The sequence below is a fragment of the Scyliorhinus torazame genome, chromosome X (genome assembly GCF_047496885.1).
Source record: "Scyliorhinus torazame isolate Kashiwa2021f chromosome X, sScyTor2.1, whole genome shotgun sequence".
Classification (NCBI taxonomy): domain Eukaryota; kingdom Metazoa; phylum Chordata; class Chondrichthyes; order Carcharhiniformes; family Scyliorhinidae; genus Scyliorhinus; species Scyliorhinus torazame.
Window position 1 is genome coordinate 40,908,508 of NC_092738.1, and position 18,798 is coordinate 40,927,305.

General features: G+C 44.4%; 1 protein-coding gene across 1 annotated transcript in view; it reads left to right on the forward strand.

Annotated features, from left to right (window-relative positions):
* The first annotated feature begins 17,722 nt into the window (after window positions 1-17,722).
* LOC140405355 (Golgi reassembly-stacking protein 2-like) overlaps window positions 17,723-18,798 on the forward strand; it is a 50,448-nt gene continuing 49,372 nt past the window's right edge. Inside the window, exon 1 of the mRNA XM_072493663.1 lies at window positions 17,723-17,877. Within this exon, the coding sequence (XP_072349764.1) occupies window positions 17,815-17,877 (63 nt within the window). The 5' untranslated portion in view covers window positions 17,723-17,814. The remainder of the gene's footprint in view (window positions 17,878-18,798) is intronic.

An 18,798-nucleotide genomic window follows, 5' to 3' on the forward strand; every position in this document is an offset into this window, starting at 1 on the left:
GGATTTGTTGCTTTTCCGAGCACATGGCTTTTTCCCTAGGTGTGGGATTACAATTATGGACACATGGGTTTTTGAACACAAAACACTGTTTATTCCAGGAACTCAACTTAACATCTTAAATAAACATTGGATCTCTTTACACCCCTTACTTCAAAGATAACTCAGAAAATATTGCAACAGTAAATAATTCCTTAAAATGTTCCTTCAAACTTCCAAGAGATTTAACACCTTTAAACAGTATCACATCAGGTTAAAGGCTTCACTATTATAAGTTTAAATCACCCAAATGATCCAGAGATAGCCTTTCATGGCAGAGATCCAGCTCACAGCAAAACACACACACACACCCAACTCTCTTCAAAACTGAAACTAAAAACCTGCAAAATAGCTGAACTGAGCTGAGTTCCACCCACTCTATGACATCACTGTTTTCTTAAAGGCACATTGCTTAAACATTCAGTTCTTAAAGGCACTCTCGCATGACAATACATTAATATTTAATTACTTGATTACGAGTGATAGTTCTGTAGAGTGTCAAACTCAATTATAATTAATCGTTACTTAATAAATTAGTTTGCTTGAAGTTGAAGACTCGTGGTTTCTTCAGGATAACACCATCAGACCTTCTGGATATACAGCAACTAGTAACGATACATATTACTGAACCCAGTAATATAACACTAACCACTGTGCCACTCGATGTGAATGCAACAAAACCAACAGTGACATAGATCAAAAGCTAAGTCGCTGTTGATCATGCTTATGATGACTCGAGGCAGTCTGGTTATGTGTTGTCACACGAGTGGTAGGGTTGAGGCTATCGGACTGTTCTCTTTGGGGTGGCATGGTGGCGCAGTGGTTAGCATTGCTGCCTCACAGTGCCAGCGACCTGGGCACAATTCCGGCCTCGGCTGACTGTCTGTGTGGAGTTTGCACGTTGTCCCCGTTTCTTCGTGGGTTTCCTCCGGGTGCTCCGGTTTCCTCCCACAGTCCAAAGATGTGCAGGTTAGGTGGATTGGCCATGATAAATTGTCCCTCAGTGTCCAAAGATGTGCAGGTTAGGTGGATTTGCCATGCTAAATTGTCCCTTAGTGTCCAAAGATGTGCAGGTTAGGTGGATTGGCCATGTTAAATTGTCCCTTAGTGTCCAAAGATGTGCAGGTTAGGTGGATTGGCCATGTTAAATTGTCCCTTAGTGTCCAAAGATGTGCAGGTTAGGTGGATTGGCCATGTTAAATTGTCCCTTAGTGTCCAAAGGTGTGCAGGTTAGGTGGATTGGCCATGCTAAATTGTCCCTTAGTGTCCAAAGATGTGCAGGTTAGGTGGATTGGCCATGTTAAATTGTCCCTTAGTGTCCAAAGATGTACAGGTTAGGTGGATTGGCCATGATAAATTGTCCCTTAGTGTCGAAAGATGTACAGGTTAGGTGGATTGGCCATGCTAAATTGTCCCTCAGTGTCCAAAGATGTGCAGGTTAGGTGGATTGGCCATGTTAAATTGTCCCATAGTGTCCAAAGATGTGCAGGTGAGGTGGATTGGCCATGCTAAATTGCCCCTTAGTGTCCAAAGATGTACAGGTTAGGTGGATTGGCCATGTTAAATTCTCCCTTAGTGTCAAAAGATGTGCAGGTTAGGTGGATTGGCTGTGTTAAATTGTCCCTTGGTGTCCAAAGATGTGCAGGTTAGGTGGATTGGCCGTGTTAAATTGTCTCTTAGTGTCCAAAGATGTGCAGGTTAGGTGGATTGGCCATGTAAAATTGTCCCTTAGTGTCCAAAGATGTGCAGGTTAGGTGGATTGGCCATGCTAAATTGTCCCTTAGTGTCCAAAGATATACAGGTTAGGTGGATTGGCCATGATAAATTGTCCCTTAGTTCCAAAGATGTGCAGGTTAGGTGGATTGGCCATGTTAAATTGTCCCTTAGTGTCCAAAGATGTGCAGGTTATGTGGATTGGCCATGTTAAATTGTCCCTTAGTGTCCAAAGATGTGCAGGTTAGGTGGATTGGCCATGTTAAATTGTCCCTTAGTGTCCAAAGATGTGCAGGTTAGGTGGATTGGCCATGTTAAATTGTCCCTTAGTGTCCAAAGATGTACAGGTTAGGTGGATTGGCCATGTTAAATTGTACCTTAGTGTCCAAAGATGTGCAGGTTAGGTGGATTGGCCATGTTAAATTGTCCCTTAGTGTCCAAAGATGTGCAGGTTAGGTGGATTGGCCATGTTAAATTGTCCCTTAGTGTCCAAAGATGTGCAGGTTAGGTGGATTGGCCATGATAAATTGTCCCTTAGTGTCCAAAGATGTACAGGTTAGGTGGATTGGCCATGTTAAATTGTCCCTTAGTGTCCAAAGATGTGCAGGTTAGGTGGATTGGCCGCGATAAATTGTCCCTTCGTGTCCAAAAAGGTTAGGTGGGGTTACTGGGTTACGGGGATAGGGTGAAGGCGTGGGCTTAAGTAGGGTTCACTTTCCAAGGGCCAGTGCAGACTGGATGGGCCGAACGGCCTCCTTCAGCATCGTAAATTCTATGATTCTGGATCAGACCGCAGATACCTGCAGGACCCTTGCACATCACCACAGACCAGACCCAAAGAACTTTGTTCTGCTTTAGAACCTGCGAGACCCTCTCTTATAGGACCACCCCCCCCCCCCCCCACCGCCCCCAATGGGACAAGCAATCTCAAGTGATTAAGTCAATAATATTGGCTGCCACGTTTGCCTGTGTATCAGGAACTCGCCAAGGTTCCTCAGGCAGCACCTTCCAAACCCACGACCATCTAGAAGGACAAGAGCAGCAGATACCTGGGAACCCCACCACCTGGAGGTTCCCCTCCAAGTCACTCACCATCCTGACTTGGAAATATATCGTCGTTCCTTCACTGTCGCTGGGGCAACATCCTGGAATTCCCTCCCTAACAGCACAGTGGATGTACCTACACCACATGCTCTGCAGCGAAGAAGGCGGCTCACCCACACCTTCTGAAGGGGCAATTAGGGATGGGCAATAAATGCTGGGCCTAGTCAGTGACGCTTACATCCTGCAAATTATTTCTTTTTTAAACAACTTGCTGGGTGGTCTGTCAATAAAACACAAGGATCCAGTCATATCCTAGAAATATAACTGGTTGGATGCTACATGCAGTTTTGACACAAAAGGCCAACATTTCAGAAAAATCACGAATGGTTGGTCAGATTCCCTGTTTTTGTTCATCTCTCTAAGGAAGTGCACTGACCATCACGTGCTCTGGTGTCCATCTGTAATTCCGAATAATAGGCTGCCTCCACTCACTGCCAGGGCTCCACCTAGAGCCTTGAGTGAGGTTTGGTATTTGGCCAGGACTTCTGGGCCTGTATCCCAGCCTGAGTCAGCACCTTGTGCTGAGGTGGAGAGAAAACAAGAAGAGGTAAAGTATTCCGTTATCATTTATTTTACCTCACGGGCATTATTTGAAATTCAAGAGTTAAACAGAAGAGTACCAAGTACCACACTGAAAACCTCCTGGCTATTTAGTCAGGATAAAGAGAAGCATCCATTTTAAAAAAAAGATTGACTGTTGTTGCAACTTGACTATTTTGTGCAATTCTGCACATGTCCAACAGAACCAAAGCCTGGCAGGGGAGGCAGTGGCGCAGTGGTATTGTCACTGGACTAGTAATCCAGAGACCCAGGCTAATGGGGACCCGGGTTCGAATCCCACCACTACACATGGTGAAATTTGAATTCAATTAAAAAATCTGGAGTTAAATTGATTGTCGTAACACCCCATCAGGTTCACTAATGTCCTTTAGGGAAGAAAATCTGCCGTCCTTACCCGATCTGGCCTACATGTGACTCCAGACCCACAGCAATGTGGTTGACTCTTAAATGCTCTCTGAAATGGGCAACAAATGCTGGCACAGCGACGCCCATCTCATGAACAAATTACAAAAAGGTCACTTTGAAACCTCCTGAAGGAAAAAAGATTCAGCTCTTTGAAATTGTTCTGCCATTCATTCAGATAATGGTTGATTGAACCTCAACTCCATTTATCGGCCTTCCTTTCATAGAATCATCATAGAATTTACAGTGCAGAAGGAGGCCATTCGGAAAGAGCACCCTACCCAAGGTCGACACCTCCACCCATAACCCAGTAACCCCACTCAACACTGAGGGCAATTTTGGACATGAAGGGGCAATCCACCTAACCCGCACATATTTGGACTACGGGAGGAAACCGGAGCGCCCGGAGGAAACCCACGCAGACACGTGGAGAACGTGCAGACTCCGCACAGACAGTGACCCAAGCCGGGAATCGAACCTGGGACCACGGAGCTGTGAAGCAATTGTGCTAACCACTGTGCTACCGTGCTGCCCAAATCACTTACAGAATCCATAGAATCTCTACAGTGCAGAAGGAGGCCATGCGGCCTATCGAGTCTGTACCGACCCACTGAGAGAGCACCCCACCTAGGCCCAATCCCCCACATATCCCCATAACCCTGTAACCCCAATTAACCTTTGGATACTAAGGGGCAATTTAGCATGGTGTCATGCAAGAGTGCCTTTAAGAAATGTCACACGTAGTACTTTACGGACAGAAACGAAAAGCAGACTGTTAGATTTGGCAAGAACATTGCAGCTAACATTACCTGACAAAATGCAAAAAGATGAGGTAATTATGGCGGTGGTTAAGCATTTAAAGTTGCCTGAGATAGAGTTTGACTCATTGGAAATGGCAAAAATTCAGTTGCAAATTAAACAAATGGAACATGAGAAAGAATTAAAGCGGCTTGAATACGAGAGTGAGAGAGAGGAAAAAGAAAGAAAGAGAGAGGAAAAAGCAAAGGAGAGAGAAGAAAGGAGAAAAGAAAGAATAGCCCATGCAGAACAAAAAGAAAAAGAAAGGGAGATACAGATCAGGGAAAAAGATAAAGAGAGGGAGTTTGAACTTCAGAAAATGGCCATGAAACATGACAATCAGTTAAAATTGGCAGACGTAAAGGGAAACGTACAGTTGGAGGAGATGGATGAGGATAATGAGACAGAGCATTATAGTCGAAGACGTGGTGAGAATCTATTTAAATATGTCCAAAAATTGCCAAGGTTTGACGAGAAGGAAGTGGAAGCCTTTTTCATTTCATTTGAGAAGGTAGCGAAACAAATGAAATGGCCACAGGACATGTGGGTGTTACTGATTCAAACAAAGCTGGTAGGTAGAGCTAGTGAAGTGTTTGCATCACTACCGGAGGAGGTATCTGGAACGTATGAGGAGGTGAAGAAATCCATCTTAAGTGCATATGAGCTAGTGCCTGAAGCTTACAGACAAAGGTTAAGAAATTTAAGGAAAGAATTTGGTCAAACATACATGGAGTTTGAAAGGCTCAAACAGAGTAATTTTGATAGGTGGATAAGGGCTTTGAAAATAGACCAAACGTATGAAGCTCTCAGAGAAATTATACTTTTTGAGGAGTTTAAAAATTCAATTCCTGATGTAGTGAGAACTCATGTGGAAGAACAGAGGGTTAAAACTGCGAGATTAGCAGCGGAAATGGCAGATGATTATGAATTAGTTCATAAATCAAAGATTGGTTTCCGACATCAGTTTCAGCCGGTGAGGGATAGAAACTGGGGACATGAGAAATTCTCGTGGTAAAGGTAAAGGTGATCTGATGGGAGACAATAAAGAGAGTGTATCTCAGATTAAAAAAGAAATCCAGGAGGGTGGAAAAGAAATGAAAAGTTTCAAATGTTTTCACTGTAATAAACTAGGCCATGTAAAGTCACAGTGTTGGTGGTTGAAGAAAAGCACTGGGAAGGCTGATGTGGTAAAACAGGATAAGACAGTGGGGTTTGAGTGGTAAAGGAAAGCCCAAGTGAAGCGAAGGAGGTGCAAACGATTGTACAGCCTGTTCAAGAGGTGATTGTTAAGAAGGTGCCAGATGTCTTCAAAGAATTTACTTGTGTGGGTAAAGTTTACTCATGTGTATCAGGAGGAGCAGGTAAAGAAGTCACAATTTTAAGAGATACAGGGGCTAGTCAATCTTTAATGGTAAGAGATTTGTTAGTGCTCTTTGGGGGGGGTTTAAACTAATGCAGCAGGGGCATGGGAACCTGGATTGTAGTTTTAGGGTAAGGGAGAATGAGAGTATAGAGGTCAGGAGCACAGATTTGACGTCGCAGGAGGGGGCCAGTGTTCAGGTAGGTGGTTTGAAGTGTGTCTACTTCAATGCCAGGAGTATACGAAATAAGGTAGGGGAACTGGCAGCATGGGTTGGTACCTGGGACTTCGATGTTGTGGCCATTTCGGAGACATGGATAGAGCAGGGACAGGAATGGATGTTGCAGGTTCCGGGGTTTAGGTGTTTTAGTAAGCTCAGAGAAGGAGGCAAAAGAGGGGGAGGTGTGGCGCTGCTAGTCAAGAGCAGTATTACGGTGGCGGAGAGGATGCTAGATGGGGACTCATCTTCCGAGGTAGTATGGGCTGAGGTTAGAAACATGAAAGGAGAGGTCACACTGTTGGGAGTCTTCTATAGGCCTCCAAATAGTTCTAGGGATGTAGAGGAAAGGATGGCGAGGATGATCCTGGATAAGAGCGAAAGTAACAGGGTAGTTATTATGGGAGACTTTAACTTTCCAAATATTGACTGGAAAAGATATAGTTCGAGTACATTAGATGGGTCGTTTTTTGTACAGTGTGTCCAGGAGGGTTTCCTGACACAATATGTTGACAGGCCAACAAGAGGCGAGGCCACGTTGGATTTGGTTTTGGGTAATGAACCAGGCCAGGTGTTGGATTTGGAGGTAGGAGAGCACTTTGGGGACAGTGACCACAATTCGGTGACGTTTACGTTAATGATGGAAAGGGATAAGTATACATCGCAGGGCAAGAGTTATAGCTGGGGGAAGGGCAATTATGATGCCATTAGACGTGACTTGGGGGGGATAAGGTGGAGAAGTAGACTGCAAGTGTTGGGCACACAGGATAAGTGGAGCTTGTTCAAGGATCAGCTACTGCGTGTTCTTGATAAGTATGTACCGGTCAGGCAGGGAGGAAGGCGCCGAGCGAGGGAACCATGGTTTACCAAAGAAGTGGAATCTCTTGTTAAGAGGAAGAAGGAGGCCTATGTGAAGATGAGGTGTGAAGTTTCAGTTGGGGCGATGGATAGTTACAAGGTAGCGAGGAAGGATCTAAAGAGAGAGCTAAGACGAGCAAGAGTAGGACCAGTCAAGGACAGGGATGGGAAGTTGTGTGTGGAGTCTGAAGAGATAGGCGAGATACTAAATGAATATTTTTCGTCAGTATTCACTCAGGAAAAAGATAATGTTGTGGAGGAGAATGCTGAGACCCAGGCTATTCGAATAGATGGCATTGAGGTACGTAGGGAAGAGGTGTTGGCAATTCTGGACAGGCTGAAAATAGATAAGTCCCCAGGGCCTGATGGGATTTATCCTAGGATTCTCTGGGAGGCCAGGGAAGAGATTGCTGGACCTTTGGCTTTGATTTTTATGTCATCATTGGCTACAGGAATAGTGCCAGAGGTCTGGAGGATAGCAAATGTGGTCCCTTTGTTCAAAAAGGGGAGCAGAGACAACCCCGGCAACTATAGACCGGTGAGCGTCACGTCTGTAGTGGGTAAAGTCTTGGAGGGGATTATAAGAGACAAGATTTATAATCATCTAGATAGGAATAATATGATCAGGGATAGTCAGCATGGCTTTGTAAAGGGTAGGTCATGCCTCACAAACGTTATCGAGTTCTTTGAGAAGGTGACTGAACAGGTAGACGAGGGTAGAGCAGTTGATGTGGTGTATATGGATTTCAGCAAAGCGTTTGATAAGGTTCCCCACGGTAGGCTATTGCAGAAAATACGGAGGCTGGGGATTGAGGGTGATTTAGAGATGTGGATCAGAAATTGGCTAGCTGAAAGAAGACAGAGGGTGGTGGTTGATGGGAAATTTTCAGAATGGAGTTCAGTTCCAAGTGGAGTACCACAAGGATCTGTTCTGGGGCCGTTGCTGTTTGTCATTTTTATCAATGACCTAGGGGAAAGCGCAGAAGGGTGGGTGAGTAAATTTGCAGACGATACTAAAGTCGGTGGTGTTGTCGATAGTGTGGAAGGATGTAGCAGGTTACAGAGGGATATAGATAAGCTGCAGAGCTGGGCTGAGAGGTGGCAAATGGAGTTTAATGTAGAGAAGTGTGAGGTGATTCACTTTGGAAGGAATAACAGGAATGCGGAATATTTGGCTAATGGTAAAGTTCTTGGAAGTGTGGATGAGCAGAGGGATCTAGGTGTCCATGTACATAGATCCCTGAAAGTTGCCACCCAGGTTGATAGGGTTGTGAAGAAGGCCTATGGAGTGTTGGCCTTTATTGGTAGAGGGATTGAGTTCCGGAGTCAGGAGGTCATGTTGCAGCTGTACAGAACTCTGGTACGGCCGCATTTGGAGTATTGCGTACAGTTCTGGTCACCGCATTATAGAAAGAACGTGGAGGCTTTGGAGCGGGTGCAGAGGAGATTTACCAGGATGTTGCCTGGTATGGAGGGAAAATCTTATGAGGAAAGGCTGATGGACTTGAGGTTGTTTTTGTTGGAGAGAAGAAGGTTAAGAGGAGACTTAATAGAGGCATACAAAATGATCAGGGGGTTAGATAGGGTGGACAGTGAGAGCCTTCTCCCGCGGATGGAAATGGCTGGCACGAGGGGACATAGCTTTAAACTGAGGGGTAATAGATATAGGACAGAGGTCAGAGGTAGGTTCTTTACGCAAAGAGTAGTGCGGCCGTGGAATGCCCTACCTGCTACAGTAGTGAACTCGCCAACATTGAGGGCATTTAAAAGTTTATTGGATAAACATATGGATGATAATGGCATAGTGTAGGTTAGATGGCTTTTGTTTCGGTGCAACATCGTGGGCCGAAGGGCCTGTACTGCGCTGTATCGTTCTATGTTCAATGTTCTATGAGGAATTATGTAGTTTGGGAAGAATGTTGCCAGAAAAGGTGGTGATATGTGGAATTCAGGGTGAGAGGAATAGTGTCCATTATACAAGGTAAAGTTGAAAAGTCCAGTGAAGAGTGGTGAAGTGGTAGTAGGAGTAATAGATAAACTATCTTGTCCAGGAATACAGTTTATCTTGGCTAATGATATAGCTGGATCGTAGGTGGGAGTGATGCCTACTGTGGTTGATAAGCCAGTGGGAATTCAGTCAACTGAAGTGTTGAAGGACGAATATCCTGGGATTTTTCCGGATTGTGTAGTAACAAGGTCGCAAAGTCACAGGTTAAGACAAGAGGAGAAATCAAGGAGTGAAGATGAATTTGAAGTGCAATTATCAGAAACAATTTTTGATCAGATGGTTGAAAAAGAACAAGAACAGGTGGAGGATGAGGCGGATATTTTTAGTTCAGGAAAATTGGCGGAGTTACAACAGAAAGATGTAGAAATAAAACAGATATATCAGAAAGCATACACGGAAGAGGAATCTGAGAGTATACCAGAGTGTTATTACCTTAAAAATGATGTCTTGATGAGAAAATGGAGACCTGTACATATGCAGGCGGATGAAAACTGGGCAGAGGTTCATCAAGTAGTATTGCCGGTAGGGTATAGAAAGGAGGTGTTGCGAGTTGCACATGAGGTACCAGTGGGAGGTCATTTGGGAATAAGGAAAACTCAAGCTAAAATCCAGAAACATTTTTATTGGCCTGGACTACATAAAGATGTAGTTAAATTTTGTCAATCATGTCACACATGTCAAGTGATAAGGAAACCTCAAGCAGTGATAAAACCAGCACCCTTAATACCCATTCCAGCATTTGAGGAACCTTTTACAAGGGTCCTAATCGATTGTGTAGGACCGCTTCCTAAAACAAAACGTGGGAATCAATATCTTTTGACTGTAATGGATGTGTCTACTAGGTTTCCAGAGGCCATTCCAGTATGTAATATTACAGCTAAAAGGATTGTGGAGGAGTTACTTAAATTCTTTACTAGATATGGACTACCCACTGAAATTCAATCGGATCAAGGAACAAATTTTACTTCAAAGTTATTCAAAGAAGTTATGGATAGTTTTGGAATAAAACAATTTAAATCAACTGTGTACCATCCAGAATCGCAGGGAGCGTTAGAAAGGTGGCATCAGACATTAAAGACAATGTTGAGGGCGTATTATCAAGATTATCATGAGAATTGGGATCAAGGAATCCCATTTGTATTGTTTGCAATTAGGGATGCACCTAATGAGTCTACCAAATTTAGTCCGTTTGAACTAATTTTTGGTCATGAGGTAAGAGGACCACTTAAGTTGATTAAGGAAAAATTGGTGGGTGAGAAATCAGAAATTACACTATTGGATTACGTGTCAAATTTTAGGGAACGATTAAATAGAGCAGGTGTATTGGCTAGACAACATTTGAAAGTTGCACAAAATGTGATGAAACGGGTAGCGGACAAGAAATCCAAAGTTCGTAGTTTTGCCAGTGGGAATAAAGTTTTAGTGTTGTTACCAGTGGAAGGGGAGCCTTTAAAAGCTAGGTTTTGTGGACCGTATCAGATTGAAAGGAAATTAAGTGAGGTAAATTATGTGGTAAAAACACCAGATAGAAGGAAGACTCACCGAGTGTGTCATGTGAATATGCTTAAAAGGTACTTTGAAAGGGAAGGAGAGAAAAAGGAGGTTTTAATGATTCTAACTCAAAGTGATGAACCAAATCCAGATGACTGTGAATTTGACATACCTCAAATTAAATTGGAAAATGAGGATGTTCTTAAAAATTGGTATGAATTGTTAAGTTACCTTCCAAAGGAAAAATTAACTGACCTGAAAGAGTTATTGATATCACATGGGCAAGTTTGTAGAGATAAATTGGGAAGTAGTAAAATGGGTATACATGATGTAGATGTGGGAAATGCTGTTCCTATCAAACAACATCCATATAGACTTAATCCTTTCAAATTGGCACAAGTTAACAGAGAGATTGAGAGTATGCTTACAAATGGCATAATTGAAGTGGGTTGCAGCCAATGGAGCTCACCCATAGTGATGGTACCTAAACCAGATGGTACCCAACGGTTGTGTGTGGACTATAGAAAGGTGAATGCAGTTACAAGAACGGACTCTTATCGTGTCCTACCATTGAAGGATTGCATTGAGAATGTGGGACAATCTGCTTTTATTTCCAACTTCCAGGCATGGAAAGAACATTTAAAACATCGCATGGAGTTCTTCAATCGACTTCAGGAGGCGGGTTTGGTGATGAACCTAGCCGAAAGTGAATTTGGAGAAGCTCGAATCACTTTCCTTGCTGAGTTTCCGTTATCCTCAAGACAAAGGGAAATAATGCGATTTCTTCGCATGAATGGCTTTGATCGAACAGTTGTGCAAATGTTTTGTGGCGTGATTACTCCACTGATGGAATTGCTGAAGAAACATAAAAAATTTCAATGGACTGCGGACTTTCAACAGGCATTTGACTGCCTGAAAGCTGTGATCACCAATGCTCCTGTATTGGAGAATTGCAAGGGGCTCTGTGGCCAGATTGAACTAAATTATCTGATTCTAAAGAGAAATGCCGAGGAGTAGAGGAATGGATGGATCGTGCAGAGACTTTGTTCAAAGAGACTGTCAATCGAGAAGGATTTCGGTTGGAGGAAGAAGATCAAAGAAAAATGGACGATATTATTATACCTGTTTGCATGTGTTGTTTTTTTAAAAAATGAAAAGGTATATTTACTGTGTACATTTCTTAGTGGATGGTGCAAAAGTGAAAAATGAAACCATCCTGAAGTTGATGGTTTATTTTTTTTTCCTGGGGGATGGTGTCATGCAAGAGTGCCTTTAAGAAATGGATGTGTAAGCAATGTACCTTTAAGAAAACAGTGATGTCAGAGAGTGGGTGGAGCTCAGCTCAGTTCAGCCATTTTGCAGTTGGGTTTTGCAGTTTAAAAAATGCCTGGCTGGTTTTGCTGAGAGCAGTTTAAAAGTAGAAAGCCAGTTTGAGACAGCAGCTTGAGAAGTTCTGGTTTGCTGTGATCTGCTTAGAAGGGAGAAAGCCAGGTTTGAGAAAGCAGCGTGGGTGTGTCTGTGGGTTTCCAGAGAGCTGCATGAAGAAAGCAAGGTGCTGGAGCTGATATATCTCCCAAGCTAATATATCTCTGCCATTCTACAGAAAATATATATATATATCCTTTAACCTGATGTGATACTGTTTAAAGGTGTTAAGTCTCTTGGAAGTTTGAAGGAACATTTTAAGAAAGTATTTACTGTTGCAATATTTTCTGAGTTATCTTTGAAGTAAGGGGTGTTAAGAGATCCAATGTTTATTTAAGATATTAAGTTGAGTTCATGGAATAAACAGTGTTTTGTGTTTAAAAACCCACGTGTCCATAATTGTAATCCCACACCTAGGGAAAAAGCAGCGTGCTAGGAAAAGCAACAAATCAATTAAAGGGAGAGGGTGGTTACATTTTGGGATTCTGAAAACACCTCGCCCATAACAATGGGCAATCCACCTAACCTACACATCTTTAGACTCAATACCCTTACCCCCATAAAACTATCAATCTCAACAACAATGTGTTGCGTTATCAAACAAAATTTGGCACTGAGTCACACAGAGATATTCAGACACAAGCTTAGTCAAAGAGGTAGGTTTTAAAGATCGTTTTAAAGGAGAGATACAGATAGAGGGAGAGAAAGAGGCAGTGAGGTGACGGGAGGGAGTTCCAGAGCTTAGGGCCTAGGAAGCTGAAGACACGGCTACCAGAGATAGAGTGAATAAAGTAAGAACAGTAGGCCTTTTGAGCATCTTTGAGTCCTCTGGGGTAGAGAAATCATAGAATTCACAAACCTCTGAGTGAAGATGTTTCTCCTCATCTCAGTTCTAAATGGCCAACCCGTTCTGAGACTGTGACCCGAGTTCTGGATTCTCCAGTCAGGGGACCCCCCCTCCAACCCCACCCACCCCACATCCCCAGCATCTACCCTATCAAGTCCCTTAAGAATTTCATTTTTTAATGAAAGTGGCCAGACCATTCGCACTATACCATAATTTGCTGATAATGTTCTCAGAATCATTGGGGTGTTGATCCAATTTGTTGTGGATGCGATATACCAACTGCACTAGATCTAATTCTTCACAGGTCTGATCACCTCATAATGAATCCAAGCCCTTGGATACAATATAGAATGGGACGGAATAAACTATGTCCTTCACCACCACACCCAGGTCGCAAGCACTATCACATTTAATGCTTGAACCATTAAAATCTTTCAGGGATATTCTGTGATTTCTTCTCATCGGTTGAATTTTTCGATTTTTCAAATCAATCATTCTAATTAAATTGGTTTTAGTACCAGTGTCTAACTTCATTGGACCACTGTACCGTTCACTTCAAGTGGTAGCAGCCATTTGTCCTCATCAACCACATTTATTTTATGATGTGCAGATGCCGGCATTGGACTGGGGTGAGCACAGTAAGCAGTCTTACAACACCAGGTTAAAGTCCAACAGGTTTGTTTCAAACACTAGCTTTCGGAGCACACTAGCTTTCGGAGCACTGCTCCTTCCTCAGGTGAGTGAAGAGGTATGTGACACATTTATTTTAAATGGAGCATCAGGGCGGCACGGTAGCACAGTGGTTAGCACTGTTGCTTCACAGCGCCAGGGACCCGGGTTCGATTCCCGGCTTGAGTCACTGTCTGTGCGGAGTCTGCATGTTCTCCCCGTGTCTGCGTGGGTTTCCTCCGGGTGCTCCGGTTTCCTCCCACAAGTCCCGAAAGACGTGCTGTTAGGTGGATTGGACATTCTGAATTCTCCCTCTGTGACCCGAACAGGCGCCGGAATGTGGCGACGAGGGGATTCTCACAGTAACTTTATTGCGGTGTTAATGTAACCCTACTTGTGACACTGATAAAGATTATAAAAAATAGATTCCATTTTTTTAAGTGCCGGAGAATGTTTTGATGTCTCCAAACATTCTTCTTCTCTGTTAATACTCCAACAAGCAATGATGTTTTATCACTGGAGACTGTGTCTTCCACCGTGCTGACTGATCTGGGGTTGAACTTAGAGCAACAATTCTGAGAAAAGTGATTTTTTTTCCTTTGCATCTGGAACTAAACTTGCCAAACGCTGGACACGGCCGTAATTTGTGTCTTTGACCACATCTTTTACACAGAGATACTTTGTCCCGATTTTAACCTGTTTGTTGGTGTGCGAGGAGCTGCAGGAACTTTCTCGCCTTTTGAAGTTTCCCGCGTTTTGGAAAAAGGGCAGCAACCAGAGTGCTTTCCTCCAAGAAGACGAATTACTGAGAAACATTTTAGAATGCTGTGCTGCTAGCTCGTGAGCCTGACAAATCTTAACTGTTTGTTCCAAGACCGCTCTGATTCACTCTGAAACCGTTCCCTCAGCTTATTTTCATTCATACCAAACACAATTTGGTCCTGAATCATAGAATCATAGAATCATAGAAGTTTACAGCATGGAAACAGGCCCTTCGGCCCAACCAGTCCATGCCGCCCAGTTTTTACCATTAAGATAGTCCCAGTTGCCCGCACTTGGCCCATAACCCTCTATACCCATCTTACCCATGTAACTATCTAAATGCTTTTTAAAAGACAAAATTGTACCCGCCTCTACTACTACCTCTGGCAGCACATTCCAGACACTCACTACCCTCTGAGTGAAGAAATTGCCCCTCTGGGCCCTTCTGAATCTCTCCCCTCTCACCTTAAACCTATGCCCTCTAGTTTTAGACTCCCCTACCTTTGGGAAAAGATGTTGACTATCTACCTTATCTATGCCCCTCATTATTTTATAGACCTCTATAAGATCACCCCTAAGCCTCCTACGCTCCAGGGAAAAAAGTCCCAGTCTATCCAGCCTCTCCTTATAACTCGAACCATCAAGTCCCGGTAACATCCTAGTAAATCTTTTCTGCACTCTTTCTAGTTTAATAATATCCTTTCTATAATAGGGTGACCAGAACTGCACACAGTATTCCAAGTGTGGCCGTACCAATGTCTTGTACAACTTCAACAAGACGTCCCAACTCCTGTATTCAATGTTCTGACCAATGAAACCAAGCATGCCGAATGCCTTCTTCACCACCCTGTCCACCTGCGACTCCACCTTCAAGGAGCTATGAACCTGTACTCCTAGATCTCTTTGTTCTATAACTCTCCCCAACGCCATACCATTAACTGAGTAGGTCCTGGCCTGATTCGATCTGCCAAAATGCATCACCTCACATTTATCTAAATTAAACTCCATCTGCCATTCGTCGAACCACTGGCCTAATTGATCAAGATCCCGTTGCAATCCTAGTTAACCTTCTTCACTATCCACTGTGCCACCAATCTTGGTGTCATCTGCAAACTTACTAACCATGCCTCCTAAATTCTCATCCAAATCATTAATATAAATCACAAATAACAGTGGACCCAGCACCGATCCCTGAGGCACACCACTGGTCACAGGCCTCCAGTTTGAAAAACAACCCTCTACAACCACCCTCTGTCTTCTGTCGTCCAGCCAATTTTGAATCCAATTGGCAACCTCACCCTGGATCCCGTGAGCTTTAACCTTCTGCAACAACCTACCATGCGGTACCTTGTCAAAGGCTTTGCTAAAGTCCATGTAGACAACGTCTACTGCACTGCCCTCATCTACCTTCTTGGTCACCCCCTCAAAAAACTCAATCAAATTTGTGAGACATGATTTTCCACGCACAAAGCCATGCTGACTGCCCCGAATCAGTCCTTGCCTCTCTAAATGCTTGTAGATCCTGTCTCTCAGAATACCTTCTAGCAACTTACCTACTATAGACGTTAGGCTCACCGGTCTGTAGTTCCCAGGCTTTTCCCTGCTGCCCTTCTTAAACAAGGGCACAACATTCGCCACTCTCCAATCTTCAGGCACCTCACCTGTGGCTGCCGATGATTCAAATATCTCTGTTAGGGGACCCGCAATTTCCTCCCAGCCTCCCACAACATCCTGGGATACATTTCATCAGGTCCCGGGGATTTATCTACCTTGATGCGCTTTAAGACTTCCAGCACCTCCTCCTCTGTAATATGCACACTTCTCAAGACATCACTATTTATTTCCCTTAGTTTCCTAACATCCATGCCTTTCTCCACCGTGAATACCGATGAGAAATATTCATTCAGGATCTCACCCAACTCTTGTGGCTCTGCACATAGATGTCCTTGTTGATCCTTAAGAGGCCCTACTCTGTCCCTAGTTACTCTTTTTCCCTTTATGTATCTGTAGAAGCTCTTTGGATTCTCCTTTGCATTATTTGCCAAAGCAATTTCATGTCCCTTTTTTGCCCTCCTGATTTCCCTCTTAACTCTATTTCGACAATCTCTATACTCTTCAAGGGATCCACTTGATCCCAGTTGTTTATGTACGTCATATGCCTCCTTCTTCTTTTTGACCAGAGTCTCAATATCTCGAGTCATCCAGGGTTCCCTACTTCTACCATCTGTACATCTGGCCGATGGGAGGCTCTCAGAGAATCATGGAAGATTCCACTGCAGAAAGATTACAGGTTTTAGATTTTAACTTTAAATCATAGAGTCATCGAGTCATAGATGTTTACAACATGGAAACAGGCCCTTCGGCCCAGCTTGTCCATGCTGCCCAGTTTCTATCACTAAGCTAGACCTACTTGCCTGCATTTGGCCCATATCCCTCGATACCCACCCTGCCCATGTAACTGTCTGACTGCTTTTTAAAAGACAAAATTGTACCCGCCTCTACCACTGCCTCTGGCAGTCCATTCCAGATGCTCACCACCCTCTGTGTGAAGATTTAAGTTCTCACTGGATCCTTTGAAAGAAACCAAGAGGATTGTCCTCAAACTCACTGTGCTTAGTCTTCAAATGCCTTCGAGGTTTTGAGGGTTTTAGACTTCCTTGTGCCAGTATTTCCCTGCATATAACACACATGGGTTTTGCATTGGCACAATTAACAAAGCTATACCTCAAGAAATCATCTTTACACCCAGCTGTTCCCGATTTCAATTTTTTCTTTGCTTACAGTGATTCATCTTCAGTCCTGTTGCTTGCTTGCTGGCAGCTAGAAAATGGAGGAATCTCTCCACTGTGATTTCGTGGCAAAAACACGGACGTACAGGGTGCATGACGCTAGTGTATGTGCCAGGCATGTGACCTGCTGTTTGCTGCTGCTTTGGGCTGGAAGACTGCATCATTCTATTTAAAAGTCGGTTGCGGCATGGTAGCACAGTGGTTAGCACTGTTGCTTCACAGTGCCTGGGTCCCAGGTTCGATTCCCGGCTTGGGTCACTGTCTGTGCGGAGTCTGCACGTTTTCCCCGTGTCTGCGTGGGTTTCCTCCGGGTGCTCTGGTTTCCTCCCACAAGTCCCGAAAGACATGTTGTTAGGTGAATTGGACATTCTGAATTCTCCCTCTGTGACCCGAACAGGTGCCGGAATGTGGCGACTAGGGGCTTTTCACAGTAACTTCATTGCAGTGTTAATGTAAGCCTACTTGTGACACTAAAGATTATTATTATTATGGTAGTTAACTGGTTAACACGCTGATGGCCTCGACATGGAGATTGGACCATCCCTGTCAATCCTCGCGCGGTTGCTATGGTAGCAGCAAAGCCCGCCTCCCACGCTCCTGACCAATCAGACAGTGCTGGCCCGGGTGGTCTGCAGGCTGATTGGCTGTGCTGCCTGTCTGTCAGCTGCCGTTGCTGTGGAGACGGCGCCGGGGGGCGGGTGGACAACCCCCTTCCCCGGATTGAAGTGCACCGCTTGCCGCGCTCACGGAGACTCGGCAGCGAAGGCCTGGCCGATGGGAGGCTCTCAGAGCGCGGTGCTCCCCGGCGGCAGGACGGAGGGATTCCATGTTCTCCGGGTATGTGTGCGGCTGCAGACACGGAGAGGACGGGGGCCCCCCCAGGCCTGAGGCCTAGTCACATCGAGTCTCCGAACGACACCGCGGGGTTTCTGCTCCACCACCAATAATGCAGCCCTGTGTTGCTCTTCATTCACTGGGGGGTGGAAGAAGTGGACCACCTCAAATGGCTGCTTTTCCTCCATTAAAAGCAGAGACGTGGCTGGAGCTTCCCCCTCTTGAGCAGTCTGCAACATCCCACTGATGTGTGGCTGTCCAGCATTTGGTTCGAAAGTGCACACAGCACTTGAATATTTTGGGTTGTATATTTTGTTAGTTTGATGGGTAGCATGTGGCTCAGAATGATGTCAATGGGCCATGGGGGCAATTTCCATTCTGGCTGAGGTTCGAACCTGCCTCCTTTGCCCTGCCCCTGTGGGTGAGAGCAAACCATCACTGGCCAAAAAAACTGCAAAAGAAGCAGCTCAGGATGAACCAGACTGAGCCTTTGGTCTATAATGTATCTGTTTTTGTTAGTTCATGGGGTGTGAGTGCCACTTGTGAGCCCAACATTTATTGCTCAGCCCTAATTGCCCTTGCGAATGTGGCAGTGAATCTTCCTACAAGCTTTGCGGTTTGATACAGCCGAGAAACTTGCCTGGCTGTTTCAGAGGGTGGTGGAGAGTAAGCTACTTCACTGTAGGTCTAGAGTCACCTATAGGCGAGACTGGGTGAGAACAGCAGATTTCCTTCCCTGCATTGCATTTGTGAGCCAGATGGGTTCTTGCAATAATTCTGTAGTTCAATCATGATTACTGCTGCTAGCTTTTATATTCCACATTTATTTAGTTACCTAAATTCAAATTCTCCATTTGCTGAAGGTGGGATTTGAACTTTTCTCTGGATTGCTACTATGGTATCATAACTGTGTCACTGTGTCCC